The sequence below is a fragment of the Nelusetta ayraudi genome, unplaced genomic scaffold (assembly GCF_046127955.1).
Source record: "Nelusetta ayraudi isolate G7.1 ecotype Tasmania unplaced genomic scaffold, CSIRO-AGI_Nayr_v1 ptg000011l, whole genome shotgun sequence".
Classification (NCBI taxonomy): domain Eukaryota; kingdom Metazoa; phylum Chordata; class Actinopteri; order Tetraodontiformes; family Monacanthidae; genus Nelusetta; species Nelusetta ayraudi.
The window spans coordinates 9,254,432-9,278,740 of record NW_027466061.1 but is presented as its reverse complement, the minus strand read 5'-3'; the positions used below and the strand labels follow the sequence as shown (position 1 = coordinate 9,278,740).

Here is a 24,309-nt window from a genome sequence, read left to right as displayed (position 1 = left end):
TCTTCTTAAAATAAGTGTTTAAAATAAGTGACTCAGGAGTCATCAAATTAACTTTACATTCGTACAACAGTAGAAATTGGCAGGCTGGGCTGATAAGGTTTTTAAGATTTCTCAAATCTTAATTCATCCTGTTCATCCCTTACATCAAAATGATCAAAAATATTTTCAAATGGTATCAAAGGCCACGCCAGATCAATCTAGCAGGTCGCTGTTTCATCTCATGTGAGGCGATCAAACAAGCGGCACTACTTCAACCTGTTTTACCTCTGAACCACTCCAGAACTCAGCAGCAGAGTGCTGCTATGACTATACTATGAGTAAACTTTGGATGGACACGCCCGTTGTGCACACGGTGTCTGTCACCGTTCTCCAAGGTGAAAGGACTTTGGCGTCTCTTCGCAAATGTTTTTTGTTTTTTTTTAATTGGCAAATTCCATTGGAGGAATGTCACGCTGATGTTGATCCTTGTTTTGATGTCCCAAACTTGTTAATGCACAAGAAAAAGACATCCTGTCCATTAAAAAAATGTGCTTTATTATGACATTTTCTGAAAGGAAATGACAGAATAACTCAAGATGTTCACTGTAAAATACTCCCACTGAACAAACAGAACGGTAACATTCTCTCTCAGGGCTCGTGGAGACAGACGGTGGAAACCTCAGTCACACCCAGCTGCAGTGATGATCTTTGGCCTTAGTTTATGTCTCACGTCAAACATCTGAACGATTAAAAAAAACAAGTCATGTCAGAGTCATTTAAATTAGGCTTTTGAAAACAGAAAAAACGGGAACAAAAAAAATAAAATACAGCCAATTATCAAAATAAGCTGACAAGTGTGTAAGTGTCTTTGTTTAGACAAGTAAAATAAGTTGTGATTAGAAATCAAGCGTTTTAGAACTTTGGTGTTAGATCAATAACGAAAAAAAAAAACAAACAGAACAAAAACATGCTCTCGTGAACATGAGTGAGGTGATACACAATGAAAAAACTGTGAGGAAGCGCAAACACGTGGTGTCTGCACACGCACACACCCACCCACACTGTCCCCCTGACAGCAGAGACGAGACCCGACTGAACCCTCACCAGACGCAAGAGAGGAACATTACAGATCTGAGAAGGGGGAAGAAAAAAAAAAGAAGCTGGATACGACGGGTTAATATGCAACTTTTTAAACCCAAATACTGACAAAAGGTAGGTAGAAAAATATCACAAGAATACAAAGAACATCTGGAGAGAAAGGTAAATCATTGAGGTCACCCAAATGCTTCCAGTCAAATACAAAAGCTCTGCACTGAAACCACTAAAACAAATGCTTGATGCGAGGGAAGATTTCCAGAGGCCTGATGGAAGCTTTTAAACAGAGGGAAAAAAGAAGTAATTAAAATAATTATAATAATGATAATAATAATAATAATAATGATGTAGTGTCAATCTTTTCCAAGATGACAAGCAAATGAATCAGGTGGAGGAAGTTGGGAGAGTTCCTCTGCCGCTTCGCAACCGAAAATCCCCAGGACGCTTGAGCGACAGTCGGGATGACGGCAGGGAAGGAAAAACCAAAGAAGTTGGAAGTGGCCACGGGGAGTAAGGCATGAATGCCGCCGTGCTGAGGTGCTCTAGGCCCTCAGCTGTAGTGTTCCGTCCAGTCGCTGTCCACACCCACTCCTCTACGGAGATGTGGAGGGTGTCGCTTTGCCTTGAACACTTTCAAACTGACGACAGAGGACAGAGACTGTGGAGAACTATGGAGATCTTCGTCATCAACGTCATCATACAAGGTTGTCTGGCTGCTGAAAGAGACTAAACAATGTTCAAGTCCAAGTCGCTTCAGTGTTTCAATTCTGGATGAAAGGAGGGGGGGAAAAAAAAAAAAAAAAAAAAAATCATATTTAAATTCTAAAAATAATAAAGGAACCATCACGTGTCGTGTTGTGACAGCCGGTGTGGAAAATCAGCCTGCACTGACTGGATGTGTCCAGGCACCCAAAGCAAAAACTCCCCCAGGAAAAGGTTATTGCAATGGCAGCGAGTGTTGCAGCATTCGGTTTGTGTGGCTCCTCTCAAGACGTCGTAGGCACTGAGGTGAAGAGCAGTTTGTCTGAATCAAATCAAATAAAAACAACTAATAGTCTGGGAAGGCAAACAGAACCTGTCAGCAGAGGAGACGAGGCCTGGCCGTTACCAGCAGCGTCGGGATAGAGAGGCGGGATTGGTTTAAACCCGTCCTGGTCCCACCTGACACTAAAACTAAGTTGAGTGTTTAAGAAATTAAATAATAAGAACAAAGCAAAACATGGCACTAGACCTTTGACTGTCAGATCCCCAGAGCACAACAGCAGGGACACCTTTGCGACACCGGAGTCGCCAAAGAAACAAGAAAATGTGGGCTTGAAGAAAAAAAAACAACAAAACAAGAAGCACATGATGAACAAAGAGCTCAAAACATTAACAACGTAGGAAGCGACAGCTATTTGTCGAAAAGAATAAAAACCTATAATGCTATACTCACTACTAATGGTTTAACGTTTACAGCTGAACCTTAAAGATATGAAGCCTGTTAAAAATATATATATAGTCCTTATTTGGCAAATAATAAAATGAGCTAAAGGGGGAGGAGGGGGATAAGAGAGAGAGACAAAAAAAATAAAATGGCACAACTTTATCTGTTCAGAGCGTTCAGATCAAAACAATAAAAATGCAAAGAGTGGTACTCGCAGGTGGGAGTCTGGGGGGTACACAATTGCAAACATACTCCTTTGCCTTAAACAAATGACCTAATTCTACGTATTAAAAGCAGAAAGAATCAAAAGTCACATCTATATAATGGCACAACCATACTCGGGGGGGAGGGGGGAGGGTTTATCCAGCGTTTTAAAAACCAAAAGTAAAACTCTTTGAACGTCCAGATGCTTGTGTGTCAACTTTAAAGCATATTGTGTGAAAAGTACTCTGGAAATTATGCCATGTACAAAATATCTCCCCATATATAAACAACATTCACACAAGGCACTTCTTCATTCAGTAAGAAAAGGGAATCACAGTCCTTTCTACTAGCAGAAACTGCCTGCATAGCAACAGAACAAGGACAAAACCTTTTTTTTTTTTTTTTTCAGATTCTTGTGTTTGCCACCAGACGTTTCGGATTTTTCTCTTTTTTTTGGTTTTAAAAACAAGCACAAATGTTGGTTGTTTTAAAAATAAAGACCAGAGTTCATTCCTCTTAGCTTTTGTTTGTTTGTTTTGTCACCAATATTTTCAACTTTTGGATCCTCTGTAGACTTCCTGCTGCGGTTCCTGTCCAGCACAGTGCTCCTGGGATCTTTAGTGTTTCACACTTGTTTGTCTGATGCCACTCGGTCGGCAGCCAGTCACCAGGAGATGAGAGCGGAGACGGGCCAACGTGAGGGTTTTTTTTTTTTTTTTTTTTTTTCTCTTTTTGTCCACAGTGAGACTCCAGGGCCCCCTCTTGGGGCAGAGACAAGAGGGGGCGGCTGAGGGAGGATGTGCCTGAGTCCGAGAGTTGTGGCTGTAGAAGGGGGGGGGCCGAGGTGGTGGTGTGGGAGGAGGAGGAGGAGGAGGGCGGAGGGGGCGGGCAGCTCGGCGGTGGGGTGGGGGGGTGCAGCGCTTTCATCCTGCTACCTGCCTCTCAGGTTCTGCAGGACGCCATAAACCTCCTTCTCTTTACTCAGTCCCTCGAAGAAAGGCAGCAGGTCCAGCAGCTCTGTGTCATTCATGTCGTCAAACCAGGACTGGACCGGAACCTGAGACACACGGCGCCACGTTAATTCTTCTTCACGACCAGCGGTTCTGGATTCAGCGCCACCAAGGCTGCTAGTTCCAATAATTATGACCTTATCCACACTTTCTCCTGCTATTCTAAGCAGAATTTCTGCCTGCATTATCGCACATCACTGAAACTGGAACCTCTGGAAAAACCTGAAAACTTTGTTTAACTGCTTATATTTATATAGTATAATGTTTTTTGTGTTATTTGTATGACATCATCTTTTTGAGTGTGACGTCTGTATGGGGAACTTTATCTCCTGCAGCAACAGCAGTCACACGGTAGAAACACTCAATTTTAACTTGAATTGTCCAGCAGAAAAGAACACCAGGCAGGCCACCAGAAAACTGTACATGACCAAATCCTACAGCATCAGATAACTAACTGACTTTACATACCGGTACAATATTCAGGAGTAACTCCCACATTGACTCCCTCTGGAGTTACTTATGTTGTCTGGCCATTTACATTTTTTTCTGCCGTCAAACATGGTGTTAGATTTTGGTTATACCGCCACCTGGTGTTTGAGTGTGGCAGGTGATGTCACTCAATACCATGAGTATTGAGAATGCTTTATTTATTTCTATTTATTTATTTATTTATTTATTTATATGGAATGCAGAACAATTTGATGAAATATCCATAGGCACTATTTATGAAGGTGGCAAACAATGTAAATTCCTAACACAAACACACAGGAGGGCTGCCACATCTGCAAATCGGCATCATAAAAAAAAACTCACAGCGTTTTCGGGGTGGAAAATGTAGGAAGCGGGTGAGTTGTCGACGATGATGACGTTGTGGAGCTCTCGTCCCAGCCGGCTGAGGTCTTTCACGTAGTTCCCTCTGTGAAAAACGCAGGATTCTCTGAAGAGCCGCGCACGAAACACCCCCCACTGGTCCAACAGGTCCGCAACGGGGTCTGCATACTGTCCCAGACACACACACAAAAATACACAACATTAAAAATAGAAATATGACACACATCCTGCACATGAACAGCGGTGCCAACACAACATTTAAATGTTTATTGGTTGGCTAATCTGTGGGGTTGTGCAGCAAGTACAACAACTTACTAATACTAACAAATATAGCAAAACAAAGCAAGGCGCCTAATTCTTTGTTGATGTGTTCGCTGGTCTCAGTGCAAACTCTAGAGGACAAAAAAAAGCACCACTGACAGCAGACATTCAACTCAGCACGAAGAACCTCTGGTGCTACTACATGGTCAAGCTCCAACACTAATCTTCTACACTGGTAAACTTACCCGAGCATTATGGGAAAAAGACTGAGAATGTAAAGGAGAAGATGCATGAAAGTTCAGCGCAAGAGAAAGAAAGAGCAGCACCCTGTGGCGTCTGACTGGAGAGTGACAGGAAGAGCCACAAACATGCAAGATCAAGGAAATTACCGTAGTTTGATGTCAATTGAAATGTTGACCAGTTTATCTTTTTACATTAGAGCCAAAAAGAGCGAATGGGAAACCTGGGTCGCGTGTGAACGCACCTTGGCAAGACTGGCGGTGAAGAGAACACATTCAAAGAGCTCCCCCATCTTCTGGAGGAACTCATCCACGTGGGGTCGTTTCAGCACGTACACCTGCAAAAGCCACAGCAGGAAGCGGCAGAGGACTGATGAGACACACACGCGTGCCACTCAAATACTACAAGGAGTGCGAGGCGATCAGGAGAGATGCAAAAAACACATTAGCTGCGTATGAAAGTGTTGTCTTGTGTTGGTCCAGCAGCTGCCACCCAGTGCAAGTAACCATGAATAGGCCATTTATGATACACACAGCCTATCCTGGATTACTTGAAGTGGATCACAGCCAGTCTCTCTGGGCTCTCTTGGAAACTTTAGCTGCAAATTTCAGAAAAAGTGAATAAAACAGTCATACGCATCGGACGTGTGCAATACTGTACCTGATGAACGATGCCATCAATCTCCACTGGAACAATGAAATCAGCGTTGCTGATGGGCTGTAAGAACAATTAACACAGTCATTTGTTTGGTTTAATTCGCTGGTGTAATACTGCAATGACACAGCAGAGGTCCCTCTAGTGACATTAAACAATTTAGTAGATGCAGCTTAGATCCATTAGGTTGTTATGACGTTATTAGGGTTTTGGTTTTTTTTTAATATCAATGCCAGTTCAAGTTCAGGAGAAACAATTAAGCACTTGAACAAAATCTGAAAGCAATGTTTCCATCCGCCCTCTGCTGCCATGAGCACACAGCAATTCAACACATCTGAAGCACTTCCTTCCACTTCCTGCACATTATTTCATTCATTACATATCAAGACAGTTTACTATGGATATATATGTATATATTAAACACCGTGCTGATGAATGACTACGCAGGAACTTTCAGTTCATAATGACTTTCTTTTCACAATGCGAGTTGTCCAATGACCCAAAGGTTGGCGGTTCAAATCCCGCTCCATCCTCGTCCGTCGTTGTGTCCTTGGGCAAGACACTTAACCCTAAATTGCTCCCAATGGGGATAGGCAGCGCCTTGCATGGCAGCAACCACCCATTGGTGTATGAATGTGTGTGTGAATGGGTGAATGAGAGGCCTTTGTAAAGTGCTTTGTGGTACCGTGAAGGTGCTGGAAAAGCGCGATATAAATGCAGTCCATTTACCATTTTTTTCTACTCAAAGCTTTGAAAGCCACTCTCACCTTGAACGAGCTGTGGACAAGCGTCTCATCCAAATCGATCACCACACACTTCTTTCCATAGTCGGATATGATCATCTCTGGTAGGAGGTATTTGGCTGGTGGCTGTATGGCAGTGGAAGGGGTGACAAAAAAAATTGTCAGAAACACGGCGACAGAAAGTTAAAAGCATAATTTCATGCACATCCTCAGCATGGAACAGAGTGGAAACCATCACCAAGTTGGGCAGAGCAGGTCCAGGAGCGATGACGCATGAGCCAGGACAGTTAAAATCATGCATCTGAGTAATAACCAATGGGTTATTTTTTTTGTCATCTGCACACACAAAAAAACACTTCCAAATACTCTTAAAGGTCCAGTGTGTAAAAAAAACGCTTAACATATTAACTATAAATACATGAATAAAAGTGTTTACACTACAATAAAAGAAATTTGGTTTTCCTATCTTATAACGGTCCTTTTTAAAAAAAAATATATATACATGGAGCATTAAGGTTCTTCCTCCAAGTCAGCTGCCATCGAGCGGCGCCATTTTTCAGGAAGCCCGCCTGACAGTAGCCTAAATAGGAAACGCATTGCTAGGCGGGCTTCCTGAAAATTTTTACACGCTGGACCTTGAAACTTCTTGAGCTGCTGTAGATTTCTCCCACATATTCATTAGGCAGAGGCCATGCAAAGATTAGCACTGCTGCTGCTGCTGCTGTTGCTGCTTGAGAGCAGTGTTAGTTCTTCTGAAATCACTCAGACAAAATGTACACTAAGTTTGCCATCATTTATTGGATAGTGTATCAAAAACAAACAGAAAGGAGCTTCCACTTGACTGGCTGACTTTTCTTAACTTAATACTGACGATTTTTGTTTTGAGTACATATCTGCACAAAGTGCTTTGATAGCAGGAATGTGAAAATGTTTTCAACTGTTACTAGAGTGTAATTTTGTCAGAGTGAAACCAGATCCATACCATGATCCAACCCATGAGGAACCCCCCCCCCCCCCCCCCACCGGTCACGAGTGACCACATGGATTAGCTGCCCCTCTAGCTTAAAGACCTCAGAGCTTCAGTGCGTCTCAGCTCACCGACAGCATTGGACTGTTTGGATGAGCGGAGCAATGAAGCGATTCCTCCACTTGAAGTCATTAATAGTCACTGTTTTCCTGCACTTGCTAAACCGGTAGTGCCACCACGTTCAGTTCAAAGAAAAGAACACCAGGCAGGCCACCAGGTGTCACTCATGCAGCCGAGGCAACACGTAAACCCGCAGGCGTGAACAGACACCTCACACGCAGTCAGCACAGCCACCGGCTGCGAGTGAGCCGCAGTGTGGCAGCGCCGCTCCAGGCTCTCTGAGGCTCTCTGAGGAGCAATGGAAGCCCACACACACAGCAAGTGCCAGCAGCCAGCCCACTCAGCCTGCATGCAAAAAACAGGGGAGGTGGGGGGGACAAAACCAAAATGCTGGCAATACATACACTAGGGACAGGGATGACCTGGACCTGGTCACACTACATAACAAGAAAAAGAGACAAACACACACAGAGAGTGAGGGGCAAAGACTCAGAGGATGGACGAGCGTCAGGGAAAGATGAACGATACTGGGGGAGGCTGCAGCGCACCTTGGGAGGCGACCCGTTCTCCTCCACAGGTGGAGGCAGGGAGCTGGTGTTGGAGTTGGAGTTGGCCGAGGGTGGCTCCACATTGTAGTTGCGGAAGCAGCAGAAGAAGGTGCTGAAGATGCTCCGGCTCCTCTGCTTCTTCAGGCTGCTGTTCGACTGGGACGCTGGCCAAAGACAAAAAGCAGGAGCGCAGGGTGAAGGAGTGAATATGTAAATCTGGATTTTGCCATTGGGAAAAGATCCAGCATGGCAGCAGCAGCAGCAGCAGACAATTAAATTGGGGTTGTTGACAGGTCAATCTGCCGTGGTGAACAAACCGATACCCGTTGGCTGCAGCTCAGTAGAGCGGCAACCACAGGTGAAATCTTGACAGTGAGATTACGAGGCATTAACGGTCTGTTTACAAGAGGCTGCTGGCTTCACACAGAGTTCCATTGTTTGGCACGAGGGTGCAGTTCACTGTAAGTCATGTAGATGGCGATGGTCTACATAACTTTTTCCACCAAGGAATGCAGATTGATCAAATCAGAACCTATGGTGGTTTATGAGCGTGGTTATGAAAATAAATAAATACCTGCAATTCCTTTGATTTGACAAATTATATCAAGCAACACATTATTTACTAGCTTTAAGTTCGCAGGTACAAAGTTGGTGATGTCAAACAATTTTCCCACATAAAGCAAAAAAAATGTGACTTGCAATAATAATTGCAAGTACTGGATTGAGCCAATCACAGGCATGATTTCATCCAGGTAAACATCTCCACGACATGTGCATGAACTGGAGCTCCACTCTGCTAGCAGCATCCTCCAGCTGCCCTGCAGCCAGGGAGGGAACCAGGAGATACTTCCACCTTAGTATTAATAGAAGTTTTTCCCCCGCCGCTGACCCTGGACCAGCAGAGCCACCGTTCACAAACTACCTCAGCAGGACGAGTGACTTCATCGGTCACACAGAGCCACGGCGACTTTGATTGGCTTCTGGTAGCAGTGCCTAAATCAGACACTGAGCTATTTATTAATAGTCGTATGTTGGTAGCTGCACCCTGCTCCACCCTCCCCACCCAGTGGCAGATACTGTAACCTGATTGGCCCGCAAGTCTCCATTTTGAACTATTGGCTTATGCTCCCCGCCCATTCCCCTGCTGCAAGGTGAGTGACTGAAGCAGCCTGGCCTGCACACGCACAAGAGGAGGAGGAGGCCCCCAGACCCTGCAGAGCCTATACAAGGCTGCATTCCTCTGCCCCCATTAGGCCCCACCACCGCCACACACACACACACACACACACAGACGCATGCACGTGTGCACACACACTGAGTGATTTTAAATAGCAGAGGGCAAACACTTTCAAAAATGTCAAGTTATTGTCGTCTTGACACCTAAATTTAACCTCAAATGCGTCAGGTGAAGAAGGCTTAGGATGTTTAAAGGATGTTTTTAGTTGGAATTCTAGGATCCATGAGGTATTCCGTCTCTGACAAGGCATTTCCATGCAGAGTGGCAGCCTCACAAATGTAGGGGTCAGCTGCTTCCTTTGCTCAGTCAGTTTTTAACCACCTGATCCACCTTCACTAATACAAGAAGCTCTCTTACGCAGCATATTCCTCCTATGGTGGAAAAGGGGATTGTGCACTGGCAGGAGGAGTCACAACTGCTCTGTGCCTTTGCGAAGGATCCTCGTCATCGCCACTCAGCGACTGACTTGCAGTCACATTAATTACCGCTGTTCAGGCTGGGGCACGTCACGCTGGGTATTTAGATCCCATCTCATCAGCAGCGCCAACCCCTTCGTCCCCGACAACCTTTTTAAAAGCGCTCTGTGAGAATCTTTAGGGTGGAGCTCACAGTCATGACCAAAAATTGTGTTGTTGTTGGCACTGCTGCCAATACCTCCATCGGCTCTTATTTACCTGTGCACTTTAAGAATGAGGAAACGTTCCGAGCAGCCACTGGTTCAGCGCGCTGCGGCGACAGACGCCGACAGAACCGGCGCCAGGCTGCCAGCTCGCCTGGATCAGCAGTCAGGCAGAGAGAGTGGCAGCGGAAGAAACTGCATAGTGGGAGCGCAGCCATAATACGGGACCAATCATAACACCGGTCAATGACATCATTGTGTCAAATATAAATGTTTGGTTTCTTAGCACCGTCTTTACTCGCTGGCATTTGGCGGCAAAACTCAACGAGCCACTAGCATGCAAACGCTGGCGAACGTACTCATTTATCTTCGCTTACAGAAACACTATTCCATCACATCCAAAACAACCTGCTTGAGTTACACACTGGATGCCTCTCTGGATGTATCAAGAACATCCCTGCTTCCTGACAGATTTGTCCTGAAAGTAACCCAACGCTTGACTGGATGAACACAAACAGTAAAATTTTGCACAACACTGCAACAATGTCAACAATGTCCTTAAAAAAATACTGTCATGAGAAATTGATAGAACTTGTAGTTAGAGGCTGCTGTTAAAAAAAATACAATAACGTGGCAAAGGAGCAAAGGGAGGAAATTTGACCGAATTGTGAAAGGCAGTGGCTGTGTTTTTGTTTGAATAGCAACCAATGGAGGAAACTGACAGTCAGCTTGGTTCGAGCATTAAAATCACCACATCAGGACCAAACAACTTCCTTTATTTAACCAGGCTCTGTCTCATCACTTCGGTGCAGCATCGCTGCCAAAGTGGGAACAGGCAGAGAGGCAGTTCAGCTTCCTGTGACTCATCAGGATGATGGGGCTGAATTTCAGACTCTCAGAAAACCAATGGGAGAACTGGTTTCTGTACAGCGGGAGGGAACTGGGTTCACTCAGGAGAGACTCAAACGCTGTTTGATTTGGAAGGTCTTGATGCCTAGGCTTTCAATATCAATAACCACTTACTGTGCATGGATTCTTATTCTGATAAGGCTGTTCATATACAGTGCAACACACACAATGAATTATTAAATCAGTATAGAAGAAACTAACTTCCTAGCGTTCTGGGAAACGAGAAACAAAACAAAAAACCAAAAAAAACATTTGAGGACTGCATGTTGTGTGCTGGAGCCACTGGCTGGTTTGTGGTTGTAACTCCGACTGCGTCAAGAATCTCAGGACACTTGCAATCTCTTCAACTATGCTCTGAGTGAAGATGCAAGGATTGATTGGAGTTTTTTTTTATTTATTACATTTAAAATTAATTTTGAACTTTACCTTTATTTGTTTATTACATTGAATACTTTTTGGAAGCAAGACACTTTAAACATCCAAGATCATTTAAAACCTGCAACCTGCTGCTTGGGATTGGGATTCGTTTTTAAACAGTGACATAAAGTGGTTGATAAAGGCTTCTACAAAAGTTTGGAGGAGTGGTTAGAAGTTGCACTTGGAAACTATCAGTACTTTACAGCACACAAGGGTCGACTCATACTGACAGATAGAAGTAAGACTGAAAGCAAATTAAAGGAAAAAGAGACAGCAGGCAGTGAAACTCAACCACAAATGGATTTCATGCCTCGGAAACAGTGAAGATGTAACGACTGCAAGGCCTCTGAACTCCAAACATTTCATTCTCCAACTAACTGCAGACGGACACATAACCCAGAGTTAAAGAGTTGACTCTTTTTATTTTATTTCCAAGCGTCCCATTTCTCACTCCCCCTCACCCTTCCCCTACATCTTGGCCTTTAGGAGTCAGATGGGGTTGTGGGTGAATTGTACCCCCTTGAAATGGGACACCCCCTTCCACAACAAGTTAGATCACTGGCAGACTGCGAGGGTTGTACGCAAGCAGAGGGGCTGCGTTTCCTACGGGACATTCCACATGATGGCACCATTGACTCTTGTTGCAAATATGAGACGGCCCGGTGCGAATGAGCCATGAAGACAGAATGTGAGCTGAATGATCAGCTCGCATTCAAGACAGCGGCGATCCACCCGCACCTTTTTTGTTGTTGGTTTGTGCGTGTGTGGCTTCCAAGAAGTCAAAGATTCAATCCACTAAATTGTAATGGTTGCATTTTCAGTCATCATCCATTCCATTAATGGGATTTGTCAGTGTTAATGGGTGGCACCACAGATTTGCACAATTCAAGGCATTCAGCAGGTGTTGTACGTTGTTGTACTGTTTCATGTTTCAACAACTACAAATCCATCTCCAACAAAATACAAATAATGAAAAAAACCACATCTGTGCTGTGTATAGAAGAACTAAAATAATCAATTGTTATGATCAGACACAATGAAGCCTTTTAACAATGCCTTCCAACAACTTGAACTAAAAGGATTTTGTTCAGGGGTGCAGAATCTAAACCCATCACAGAGGCCTGATGCAACCGTTCGCAATCGCAATCAAGTGCACAACGGCAAAAACGTAAGCAATTACTTAACCTGCACACGTCTGCACTGTGGGAGGAAAACCCACACAGGCAAACGCCTACTGACTTACATAAATCCACAACCGGCCGAGGACTGAAACACAGATATGACCGAGCTGCACGGCACCTTCCAGGAAAGAAAAGTTAAAAGAGCAATTCTCAGGACGTGACTCAACATGTGGGGGGTTGTAGCTACAGCCAATCAACAACTGCCATGCAGAAACGACACCGACACGAAATTAATCAATCTCCACTGACTGTCACAGAGGACAGTGAGAGGAGCATGTAAAGACTCCCCGTTCATCTCGTGGATGCATTCAGTTGCTGCTGCAAAGGTCAGAGTGAAGAAATGCCTGTGGGTCCTGAACACCAAATCGACAACACCGGCCTCTCTTCACACAAAAAATAATTAAATGCTGTTTTGCAAGTTAAATGTGTGGAGAAAAAAAAGAATTGTCGCATTGTTGCGAGTATTTTGGTGGGCCCAGAGGTCAGCAAGGCCGCAGCCAGCAGGGTAAGGAGTCTATATTTAGGCTACAGCCTGGCAGCCGGGCTGGTGTGAAGAGTCAGACACATGTCGTATGACAGCCAACATGGCAGTGCCGAGAGCAAAGGTGCTCAATTTCTGTCCAGACAGTTAGGAGCCTGTTCAAGTGATGGAAGCCTACCTGAGTAGTTCTGCTGGGACGGCCGGCTGACGGGCGCCGCGTCAAACCACTCGCGGCACATCAGGAAGGTAAAATCATCAGCAGTGTGCAGGGGGAAAGAAATAAAAGACGCCCAGTAGAGTCGCCAAACTGTTACTGTGTGCACTGGGATCAGGATCTGACAAGTTGGCTAAATTCATCCAACTATTAATAATGAATAGCAAGGGACAGGCTGGTTTAAAGGTGCATCATCCCACCACAGCTTTTTGACTGAGTGAGTCCAAAACAACACTTTCATCAGAAGCGTGCAAATCCTTGATAAATCATTTCAGTACTGTGAAAGAAATGCTTTGCTAACCTCATGAGATTCATATACTTGTGTTGACTAATGTGCCACACTGGGATTCACTCGTACCTGACATGAATTAAACTAACATCACATGAAAACTATTGCAAGCTCAAAATCTTAGTTCAAAATAAACGTTGCTAGCGATAACAACATTAACCTCGCTAATCTAACAAATGAGGAAAACACGGCCGCGTGACTTCATCCTAACAGCTGTTGCTGTTTCCCAGGATAACGAGAACGGACAACTGAAAATCTTTGGTAATGAGGGGAATATTTCACTTTGCCCAAATGAAGAATGTCTGTGTAAGCGATTCCTCAGAATGAATGGAAAGAGATAGAAAAGAGGCAGAAAACATCCCTGTCGCTTCCGCGAGACAAGCAAACACGTTTGGTCACCGTTCAGTTGACCAACTGAAACCAAACCCTTCAGTCATTTCCTGACACAACGCACTTCTGTGAAATGCACAGTGCACAACTTCATAGCACAAAACCTAAGTTGAGTGAAAACATATTCTCCTTAAACCTATTAAATAAATTGAGCCCTTTTATCATCCACTTGTCCAATAGCCCCGCCTTCACGCCATGACAGCTGGGATGGGCTCCAGCAGTGCGTGAGCCTGAGTGCAGGATAGCTGTGAGAAAACACGACTCCGTGACAGAAGTGTTGCTGTTTAAGCAAATTCAAAGCTGAGCACAGAAATCAACGAGTCATCAGGACCTTGACAAAGAATGATGAAGAATCAAAGAGCTGGCAGCTTGAGACAGCCAGCACACTATTGACCCACTTCAGAATCCACCGCTTTAAACCCTTCGCTCCATGCACCGCACCTCTGATGACAGAACATTAGCATCATCACCGGGACAAAACATTGAGTTCAAATTCATCTGAAAATCTGCACTGCCGTTCATTGGCACTGCCAACTGCCCTTACACTGCCACACACCTACAGAGGTTCTCTCCCTACTCCAACATCACATCCAACTTTGGCATCAGCGCTGCAGTGACACACAGGGACTGCCTTTGTGCGTTCAGCGAGGGGCCTCCATTGTTGCGGCTTGAAAGAGTGAAAATATCACCTTACTAATGGTCTGACGCTTGAGGTTTGAGATAGGTTACCCATACACACCCCTTGGGCCCGGGTGACCCGGAAAGTGTTGGAGCATCTGGTGGTGCAAGAATCAATGAACACTCGCTGCTCCGAGACCCGGAGAAGAGATTGGATCTCCAACTCAGGTCGTTCCCACTGACTCAACACAGGAATAAACAAATGTGATGGCACAGCGGGGCTGAATTGACTTGTTTACAGTCCAGAGAGCAATCACAGTTCACGTGTGTCAAATTAAATGTGGGTGTCTAATGGGTAAAGATTACAATAAATAATGGGACGTGGGAATGCGTGCTGATCACTGAGGCCATACAAACCATCTGGACCAGATCGGGGGGGGGCGCGCGGCAATGACACTGATCCTACACGGAGACCAGTGCAATAATGGAGCTGTCAGATATACGGGGAATAAAACTTCGATGCAAATACTGCCGATGTGTGGCATGTAACGTGGTCCACATGAGTTCGTTCACCCCGGTCCGCGTATTCGCTTCGTCAGTGAGGGGAACAAAACCTCCCAGCTGCCGTTCAGTTATAGAAAAGTTTGAAGCTTCTCCGCGTTCGTGATTCGTTTAAAGGGCCATCTCATTAAGCGACGTGGACAGACACCAGCTCGAAAGGCATGCAGTAAAACTGCAAATATTAAACACGGTTGAGAAGGGATGCAGTTCAAGTCAATTCCTTTGACGTTAATTGGATGAGAGCTCACTTCTTAAAACGAGAGTGCGCCTCATACGGAACGAGCAGCAGTTAGGTTACAATAGTCCAATTACGTTATTCGATAGAGTCGTCGGATAAACCTGTTGATTGTCAGGAGTTGCTCACTCGCGTAGGTGTTAATAATGGCGTTTTTAACTGGCTAAATGCAAATGGGCAAAAGAAATCAGTGTCTCTAACTACTGGCGCAGCTAGTTAGCGTGAGCTACATGCTAACGTCAGTCGGGGGAAAGTAGTTAGCCGTCAAGGTATTAGTTCACTACCGTAGGCTTTTCTTCCTTACCTTTTTCTTGGTTGAAGGCTATTATTTCCTCCTCCTTTGGGTTGGAAACTTGCGTTATTATAGACGTGTGGTCCATTTAGGCGGTGGTTATTCCTGATGATTGTTTCCCCACAATGTTATTTGCACTACCGCGCCGGCTAACTGCTGTTAGCTCGCTGTTTAAGGAGGGGAAAGCCAAGCAGCCGTCCAGCCAAACTGTTGTGGCAGCGCTGGTAGCAAGCCCGCTAGCACGATGGTGAATGGAGGCCAGAGGATGGCTGTCATTTATGGCTGTGCGCAAAACATTCTCACTCTAGGCAAGTCGTTTTTGACACATGCACGGGCGGTGCGAGCGAATCAAAAATAACGAAATAAGTGCGGCTGAGTTGCTAACTAGCTAAAGTTAGCAGGTAGCTTGGCTCGGCAAACTATGCTAGCTGCGCGTCTCCAGTCGTCCAAAATGTTGGTGCCGGGTGTGGGAAGAACGCTGAAAACGCCTGTAAGTCCGCAGAGGTGACGGTCCGTGGCGAGAAAACACGCACCGAACGCACGCTGTTTGACGTAAAAGGTTGGCTAACACTTGTAGTTCATGTCTACTGGCCCGACAATCCCCGTGCAACATGGACGCTTTATGTATTTTGAGTTGCATCCGAGAGCGGGGCCACTCGATGGGAGGGGGCGGTTTGTTTCTGTGATGGATTCTCTCAGCCAGGCAGGCAGCGCAAACTCTGCGACAGCTCCGCAACCGCACCACGTTGCTCAACCCCTACGCAGCTGGGCTGTACGCGGCTTCTCAGCAGCTTCCATCGCTCTGTAATTATGCCCCGCAACTAATTACACCCCTTTATTATTAGCACACAAAAAGTGTGTGTGTGTGTGTGGGGGGGGGGAATAAATTACAGTCAGACACAATGCGACTGAGCACCACACGCGTATGGTGCAGGTCATTTCAAACCCTTTGCTTTGTGATCTGTCACCGGCATATTCCGAGCAACTCGAGAGCGCCACCTCGCGTTTGATGTTGGCAAATGCTCAAAAAAAAAAACCACACACACAGCGTTCAAAATCAACATTTCATTCCCGCGTTGGATATGGAGGAAGACCCTTGAAGGATTTCCCGTTTCTCTTCTGGATCCTGGGATATATTTGTTTTATGCAGGCGAAAGGACAGGAGAGGCACCGATGGGTAAGCTCACAGCTTTGTGTACATACACATTAAAAAAAAAAAAATCACACAACCAAACAAACATCAGAACGTCAGCAGAACCTGAGATAAATGAATGCTTATCAACCCCACCTGGAGATTTTAACAGGGATTTCAAGTGTTTTTATTGCACAGTAATTGCAATTGCACGTGTTTACCAATTGTGACGTTTCACCAATCATTATTGATAATTGATAATTGCCATTTTAAATGGAATGTGATGTATTCTAGCAGTGCAAATCTCATTTGGGTGTTTCCTCCTCTCTTCCAACCAGTCTCTTCTCTCTCCACCGAGGTCTGATGGGCTCGCCGTGGACCACCCCTTACTGCGGTGCAGGAGTGAAAGATAAATATATCCCTCCACCTCCCCCTCCTCTTCCTCCTCCTCCTCCTCCTCCTCCCATCGCGGAGACCGCAACCTCCTGAGTGGCCGCAGCGGGTGATCGCCAGCAGCAGCGAGCCCCCTCAAGACGGATGAATTAAAAGAACCTTCTGCAAACACCGCCACCCCCTGCAAATTCCCCCATCCCACCCATTCCTTCTGTCACTGAGGAGTTGGGCTTTAGCGCTGCTGCCATCGTCTTGGGAGTGGGACGGACAGAAGGTTAGTGGAATACAAAATGTGTTATTTTTGCACAGAATGTTTGGATGGTCACTGCAAGAAGCAAGTGTGATGTTGTGCTGCGGAGCGGCGGCTTGTTTGTATTCAGGGTGCGTTGCTCCGGGGCCTCTTAAACCCACTTTGGCCTGGGCTCCACGTGTGAGTGCAACTCCCTTTCTTTTAACTTCAACTTAAAGTGCAAAACACGAATCTGGCGATCAAAGGCGCGCACACACACACACACACACACACACACACACTCATACACACACACACACACACAAACACACACACACAGAACTCCAGCAGGAGGGGAATTCCTCCCTACCGGCAGCCTGTTTTCACTCCGTTGCACCATTCTTGGTCATTTCCCGTCAGTGCTAATTATTGTGTGAGGCGAGGGTTCCGAGCGCCCCTCAGATCACATAGCACTGCAGCTGCCCGGCTTCACAGCAGATCCTCTGCCTGGGCTATAATAGGAAGAGAGGTAGGGTTGCGCAGCTGACACTGCTGATTCCTGAGCGCCTGAGCGCTGCGCTGCGCTGCTATTTCAGTCTGCGCTCTGTGCACTGCTCAGGGCTTATTAGTCAAATACCACCTCTCCAAATCATCTCCGTCTGTAGCAGGCGCGCAGAGCTCTCGGCTGTTGTCGTTGCGTGACATCAGTCACCACAGCAGTGGTGTGCGCGGGCACGTTGCCTATCTGGTCTGGTCTATCTCCTGGCCGCGCTCTAAATAGAATAATAAAAAGCTGTGCGAGGTGATTGGCCAGTGACTCCTTGGCGCTGATGAAGGTCCGGCCGTGGTCACTGGGAGTTACACAGTGGCCGCCCGCTGCTCCTCAGAAGAGGGCGGGTCAAGTTCAGAGAACACACTCCACCGGGCATTTAAGTGTATTTGATCATCGGGACTCTTGTCAGATTGTGCTGTGACACTAAAGTGCATTTCAGACAAAGTGTTTGTTTACAAAATGACATGAGTCTTCTTATCGTCCTCACAACAGTTTTTGCTGACAGTTGTTTCTGTTCCTCACTCTCGTCGATATTGTGTGGTTGACCCCCCCCGCCCCCGCCCCCGCACCCACCCTCCTCCCCCGCAGGCGGATTGATTGACCATGGGGATCAAGGCTGCTCTCCCCAGATATGAGCTTTATCTCTACACAGCTGTGCTCGGCGGGGCCTTGGTGTGGGCGGCCAGTTGGATATTTGAGGCTTCCAGCGGTGAGTTCATGGCCTGCCAGAGGTCCGCAGTCTCACGCCAGCGCGGCTTCACACTTACAACATCTCACAGAGGTTTTGCAATGATTTTTTTGCTGTTTTGAAGCATTTCAGGCACATTTATATGAAATGTAGTCAAACTGACTGATGAGCGCTTGTGCGCAGGGATGTGCAACACCTCGACAGATCACACTGCCTTTTCAGGGCGAGAATAGTCGCGCCGCAGGGAATTCCTGCACCTTTCTATTAATATGCGATTGCTCCATTTAGTCGAGTAATCATTCTCCAGATTATTATGAAACCTCATCCCACATCGGTCACCCTGCAATACAGCAGCCAGTTTCAAACAGTGAAGAGACAGAAAAGCATGACAGAGTGAACGGGCTGAGTGTGCTCCAGCGAGTGGCACTGTCTGTCACGGTGTGCAGTCAGGCCAGGGCAGCCAGACTCTGGCTCTAACTCTTGAAATGGTCATCTTTGGCTGCTGGCTGCTGCTCAGGTCTCCACGCTGCAGTAGCTGCTGCTTTCTGCTGGCAGAGGTCTGGCCGTGTTCCCGGCAGTAAGAGGCTTTCCCCCTTACTGCCACGGCCATTAGCGTGATCGGGGAAAAAGCTGTAAGGGCGACAAATGGACACTGTTGGCCAGTTGTATTCCTCGACCTCCATCACATGCTGAGCTCATCCTAACGTTCGCATTTGTTGTTTTCTTTTCATCGTGTCAAGAGTGTTTTTTTTCAAGGTTTTGCTGGGATTAATCCCTCCTATCAGATTAGGACCATATGAATTTGGACCTCTGTCAAAAATAGAAAGAAATCGACTCAATGAGTGCATTACATAACATTTTCCATTATCTATTGGACCAAGTGGGCGCTCGTACCTTAAATTCATTGAGAATAAACCAGCAGACCAGAATAGAACAGATTTAGTCTTCTATGGGCGTATTAATATGCATTACTTAATACATGAATCTGTGATCAAATCCTGACAGGATTGCGAATATGTACCTGCACTTTAACTGCATCTTGCTCTATTTGCAGAGAACGTAAACAGGAAGCTCTTCAAAGACAGCGTGAAGCCAGGATGGCATTATTTCGGCAGGAAGATGGTGAGTTCTTGCCGCACGATACTCGTCCCCTCGGCGCTCTGCAGCTGAATTCACCGCTGCCTGTCGTGCTGATGTTGTGTCTTCTTTTGCTGTAGGATGCTGCGGATTTCGAATGGGCCATGTGGTTTTCCTCCTTCCGCAATCATATCCTTTTTGCTCTCGCCGGACACGTTATCTTTGCCAAGATTTTCACCCTCTTGGCTCCAAAGGTGCGTGCACGTGTGGGAATGAGCCATGTGACCTGACTGCACACAGATATATGGCATGTTTTCTTACTTATTGATTTGTTGTTTTATTTTCAACACTGTGTGTATTTGTGTGTGTGTGTGTGTGTATTTCCTTGCACTTGAGTGTGACGTTTTGTTTATGTTTTGTTTATTTTGCAAAACTTCCCAATTAAAGCTGCACAAGTAATCACAGCTCTGGTTGATTTAACTTCATGAACCATAAACATGTGACACCCCCGCAGGGTCTGACACGGTATTGACTTGATGCATGGGCACAAGCTGCATTGTGTTGCGTGTGTTAGCGGTTGCTTCCTGTGAGTATGTTGACATATTTAAAACAGTTCAATGTGTTTTAAACATGCTTTCTGTCTTGTTCCATGCGTGCAAACGAAGATGGGTGTAGATGGATGTAAGGTAACGCGAATAAACTTGTGATTTCTGTAACGTTTGTCGTGTCCCATTTCATTTAACTCATTCACACACCAACAGTTTTAACCCTTCCACCCTCAAATGCGTCCGTCAGTGTCGATGCGGCTTCCAAGCGTGAAAGACCTTGTCGTCGCGTCGACAGTGACGCCGGCTCCTCTGCACCCACAGCGCAGGTCCCTGGTCTTTGGGCTGTACGGCAGCCTGGCAGTACTGGTCACCATGGGCTGGACCTTCATGGCTCTGGTTCTGTCGCACTGCTTCATCCTCTACAGCGTCGGCATGCTCAAGAGTAAGTGGATGTGCTTGGCATCCGGTCTTGTCACGCTGGCCTCCATCAAGCTGGAGCCGTATAACTCCTGGCAGGTGCGTGAAAAAAAATTATGCCCAGACAAAGAAAGAAAATAAAAAAGTGTTTGTTTTTTTTTTGTGAGAGACATGAAGAGCACAAACTCCTTCACGCAGGAATCGCTGGTCACGGGTTCTTTCAACTTGCAAGATGTCCTGTTCTACGGCGGGTGTGGCTTCAGCCTCATGCGCTGCATGAGCTTCGCGCTGGAGAACTGCGACCGCAAGGAAGGCAGCTACACCTTCACTGACCTGCTGAAATACAACTTCTACCTCCCCTACTTCTTCTTTGGGCCCATCATGACTTTTGACAAGTTTCACGCCCAGGTGAGGAGGCTGTGAGGATTTCAGCCAGCTCGAGGGTCCATGTGTTTTGGGCTTCAATGGTTTGGGAGACTGCATTAAGAGGAAACATAGCAGTTGTCCAATGACTTTTCCACCCAACAGGCAAACAACACGAAGCTGACTCGCAAGGACAGGGAGATGTGGAACATCACCACTAAGGCCTTGTTGCACCTGGGAGTCATTCTGGTGGTGGACGTCTTCTTCCACTACCTCTACATCCTGACCATCCCCAACGACATGAAGCTGGTCACCAAGCTGTCTGACTGGTCTCTGGGTGAGTCGTCACGCTTCTCTCTTGCCAAGCGATGGTTGCTTCACTTCCTCACCTACGCTCAACATTCCCCCTGACAATGACCACGCATAACCGCAGGAAATGTGTTTCTCTCCCTCCGTAGCCGGCCTGGCATACTCCAACCTGGTGTATGACTGGGTGAAGGCGGCGGTGATGTTCGGCGTCATCAACACTGTGGCCACTCTGGACCACCTGGACCCTCCGCAGCCTCCCAAGTGCATCACAATGCTCTACGTCTTCGCAGAGACGTACGTAAAGAGCAGGGAGTCGCTGAGTCGTGCGTTAATGTGTTAAAAATGTTAATATTACAGGTCCAATATCATAGTCAATAGATTTCTATTTTCATGCTAGGGAAAAAAATGCTGGACACACTGATGGTACAGCATTTGTTTGATGAATCAGGCTGCTAAAACTGCTGGCCTTGGAGGGCGGAGCCAATATATGGCTGGAGATGTTGTCACTGGTTGGGAGAGATTTTGGTCCCCTTTGTGATGTCACAAAGAGTTGTATTTCTAGAATTTTGTATTTTAGTCTGAAAACTTCAGCATGCCAAAGAGGTAAAAATGGAATTGTGTTATTTTTGCTTGTCTAATTTCTGGAGTTTTCTAAACTTTACCAAAAGTATAAATATTTTGTGCCCTTTAAATCAACAGTTGCATACCAGTTGCATATTTATAACACACTGTTTCCTTTTGCAGGCACTTTGACAGAGGCATCAATGACTGGCTGTGCAAGTGAGTGTGAAAATCTTAGGCTCTGCACAAGAGAAAGTGTCAGAAGTTAAAGACGTGTCACATTGAGTGTGGGTGTTGTGCGCTTGCAGGTATGTCTATGACTACATCGGTGGGGATCACGACAGAATCTTCAAGGAGCTCCTGGCCACCGTGTGCACCTTTGCCATCACCACACTGTGGCTCGGCCCGTGCGAGCTGGTTTACATCTGGTCCTTCTTCAACTGCTTTGGCCTCAACTTTGAGCTGTGGGTGGCCAAGCTCTTCTCCCTGCCTCCGTTCTCTACCATAGAGGTGAGAAACGATGAGATGAAACAACTACCTGGAATTTCATCTCCTCCGCCTGTTGGTTCAACGCAGCCTGTCTTCTCCGTTTTTCCAGCGTTTGATGGGTGAAGCCATGTCGCGCAGGATCAGGGGTCTGTTCAATGCTGCCAACTTCTGGGCCATCGTCCTCTACAATGTCCTTGCCCTCAACAGCTTGGACTTTGCAAAACTGGTGGCAAACCGGCTAATTTTCAAAGGTGGGAAGCAATTCTGCAAAAACATTGAACCAGATAACAGCGGCAGCTTTAAAAAGCAGCAGAATCTCCTGGGACGCTGTCCCCGAGGATTCAGGTTGCTTAACATTGTCTCCTGTGGGTTTTCTGTCACATGACAGGATTATCTCTGCTTAAACAGCCACTCAAAGCACAAAGGCCACTGCATTCCTTTCAAGTCATACCGATCTGTTTGTGTTTCTGCTCCCTTTTTTCTCCCTCACGTCCTCATTCTTTCTTCTTTTTGTGCCGTTTTAATCTCCTCCCAGGATTCCCCGTGTCCACCATCTCTGTATTGCTGGTGACCTACTGCGGCGTGCAGCTGGTGAAAGAGCGGGAGAGAAAGCAAGCCCTGCTGGAGGAGCTGGAGGCGGCCAAGCAGAAAACAGAATAAACCTGACAGAAAAACTGATTTTTTTTTACAGACTTCCTGGACTCCTACCCCATGTTGTTCCCATCGTCTGCCTTGTTTACTGCCGCGACAGCCGTGTAACACCGAAATCATCCACAGGCCTGGTGTTTAGGCATAAGGCAAAGTTTTGAACTGTTGTAAATCCGAAAGTGCTATTACTGCAGATAATCATGCCTCTGGCACAAACACAATGATGATGACAAAATGGACGAAAGATTGTGAAGCCTACCATGTGTTTCAAAAGCTAATTTTCATTTTTCTGTATCATCGGTGTCTCTACTTACGTGGGGGTCTGACTATTCCCCTTCCTGCCTTATCCATTTCATTTTTATTCATTCTGAAGGTCTTAAAAACTTGAAATCAGGGTGCAATAAATGCCGCACAATGATGAAAAATAAACCAAATGGTGCTGCAGATGTGTGTTAAGCATATTTTCCACAATCCGAAGCAATAAAGGGAGTGATATTTTAAAGTTGTATCGTTCCAATGGTAAACCAGCATGTGTTAGGATCTGATGTTGAATGTCTACTGGGAGGCCAAAGGTGCAGGGAAAGACAGCGTCACGCCACTACAATGCCATCTGCAGGAGATTACTGTGGCGTGTGTGCATATCGTTCCCGTCCAGGTCTACAGGTTGCTTTGACAGGCAACAGGCCTGGCACCAATCATACGTCAGTCCTATTTGGCCTGTCACTAAAACCTGCTGTGTGTTTTTTTCAGCAGGCTGACTGAAAAGTTATATGGATGAAACTTTCATGATGATCTCATTTTTTGTGGGGAGGGTGAGGAGATTGTTTTTTTTTTCAAGAGTTATTTTCCAATGTTTAACTTGAAAATAAATGTTTGTGTCATTTAAAGGAAAGACCTTGACTTGTTTTGTTGCAGCCAAGAAAAGGGAGTGAAAGTAGATTATTTAAATAGAAACATTTTTTTATATTTTCTTGCAAAAAAAAGCTGATGTTTTTTGAATTTCACATATTTAGATGGAGACAAAAACAAGGCAGACACGAAACCTCTTTTTGAGCATGGTATCCAGCCACTAGGTGTCAGTGTTGTCCCTCGAAAGTCTTTCCACAGAAAAAACAAAACAAATTGAAGCGTTTAGCGTTACCCATTTTGTATTATTAGTATTTTGACTTTTTTATTTATTTATTATTTATTATTTTAATAATAATGCATTAGACATTGATGATTCAATATCAAGTGCATTTGCCCAGGACCTTGTGCGCTGGGACAATTTTAGTAAAATACATTATGATTATATATTTTTTATGTCTTTATTAATTTATTTTACAAAAATGAAAGGAGATTTTTTTGATTAAATGAGAGGAAGCTATATGAATGTTAAGGG

At 45.7% G+C, this 24,309-nt stretch overlaps 2 protein-coding genes across 6 annotated transcripts; one reads left to right on the top strand and one right to left on the bottom strand.

The window, feature by feature from the left end:
* Positions 1 to 683: 683 nt before the first annotated feature.
* On the bottom strand, positions 684 to 16,278 carry LOC142884750 (CTD small phosphatase-like protein). Of its 2 annotated transcripts, XM_076020620.1 has the most exons (8): positions 15,534 to 16,278; positions 8,079 to 8,242; positions 7,935 to 7,967; positions 6,468 to 6,569; positions 5,707 to 5,763; positions 5,291 to 5,383; positions 4,528 to 4,713; positions 684 to 3,761 (listed from the first exon to the last, which is right to left on the bottom strand). In XM_076020620.1, the coding sequence occupies exons 1-8, from the start codon at positions 15,607 to 15,609 to the stop codon at positions 3,636 to 3,638; spliced, it is 837 nt and encodes a 278-aa protein (XP_075876735.1). In that variant the 5' UTR covers positions 15,610 to 16,278; the 3' UTR covers positions 684 to 3,635. The 2 variants fall into 2 exon arrangements, with proteins under 2 accessions (XP_075876735.1, XP_075876736.1); XM_076020621.1 differs by lacking the exon at positions 7,935 to 7,967.
* Positions 16,279 to 16,483: 205 nt separating this feature from the next.
* On the top strand, positions 16,484 to 23,820 carry hhatla (hedgehog acyltransferase like, a). 4 transcript variants are annotated; one of them, XM_076020611.1, is made up of 14 exons: positions 16,484 to 16,698; positions 16,992 to 17,320; positions 18,417 to 18,537; positions 19,571 to 19,638; positions 19,734 to 19,847; positions 20,259 to 20,279; positions 20,463 to 20,657; positions 20,757 to 20,966; positions 21,087 to 21,258; positions 21,380 to 21,524; positions 21,975 to 22,010; positions 22,100 to 22,301; positions 22,390 to 22,531; positions 22,816 to 23,820. In XM_076020611.1, exons 3-14 carry the CDS (start codon positions 18,432 to 18,434, stop codon positions 22,938 to 22,940), a joined length of 1,536 nt encoding a protein of 511 aa, XP_075876726.1. In that variant the 5' UTR covers positions 16,484 to 16,698; positions 16,992 to 17,320; positions 18,417 to 18,431; the 3' UTR covers positions 22,941 to 23,820. The 4 variants fall into 4 exon arrangements, with proteins under 4 accessions (XP_075876726.1, XP_075876725.1, XP_075876728.1 ...); XM_076020610.1 differs by having other exon boundaries at positions 16,644 to 16,698; positions 17,012 to 17,320; XM_076020613.1 differs by lacking the exon at positions 20,259 to 20,279 and having other exon boundaries at positions 16,644 to 16,698; positions 17,012 to 17,320.
* Positions 23,821 to 24,309: the final 489 nt, after the last annotated feature.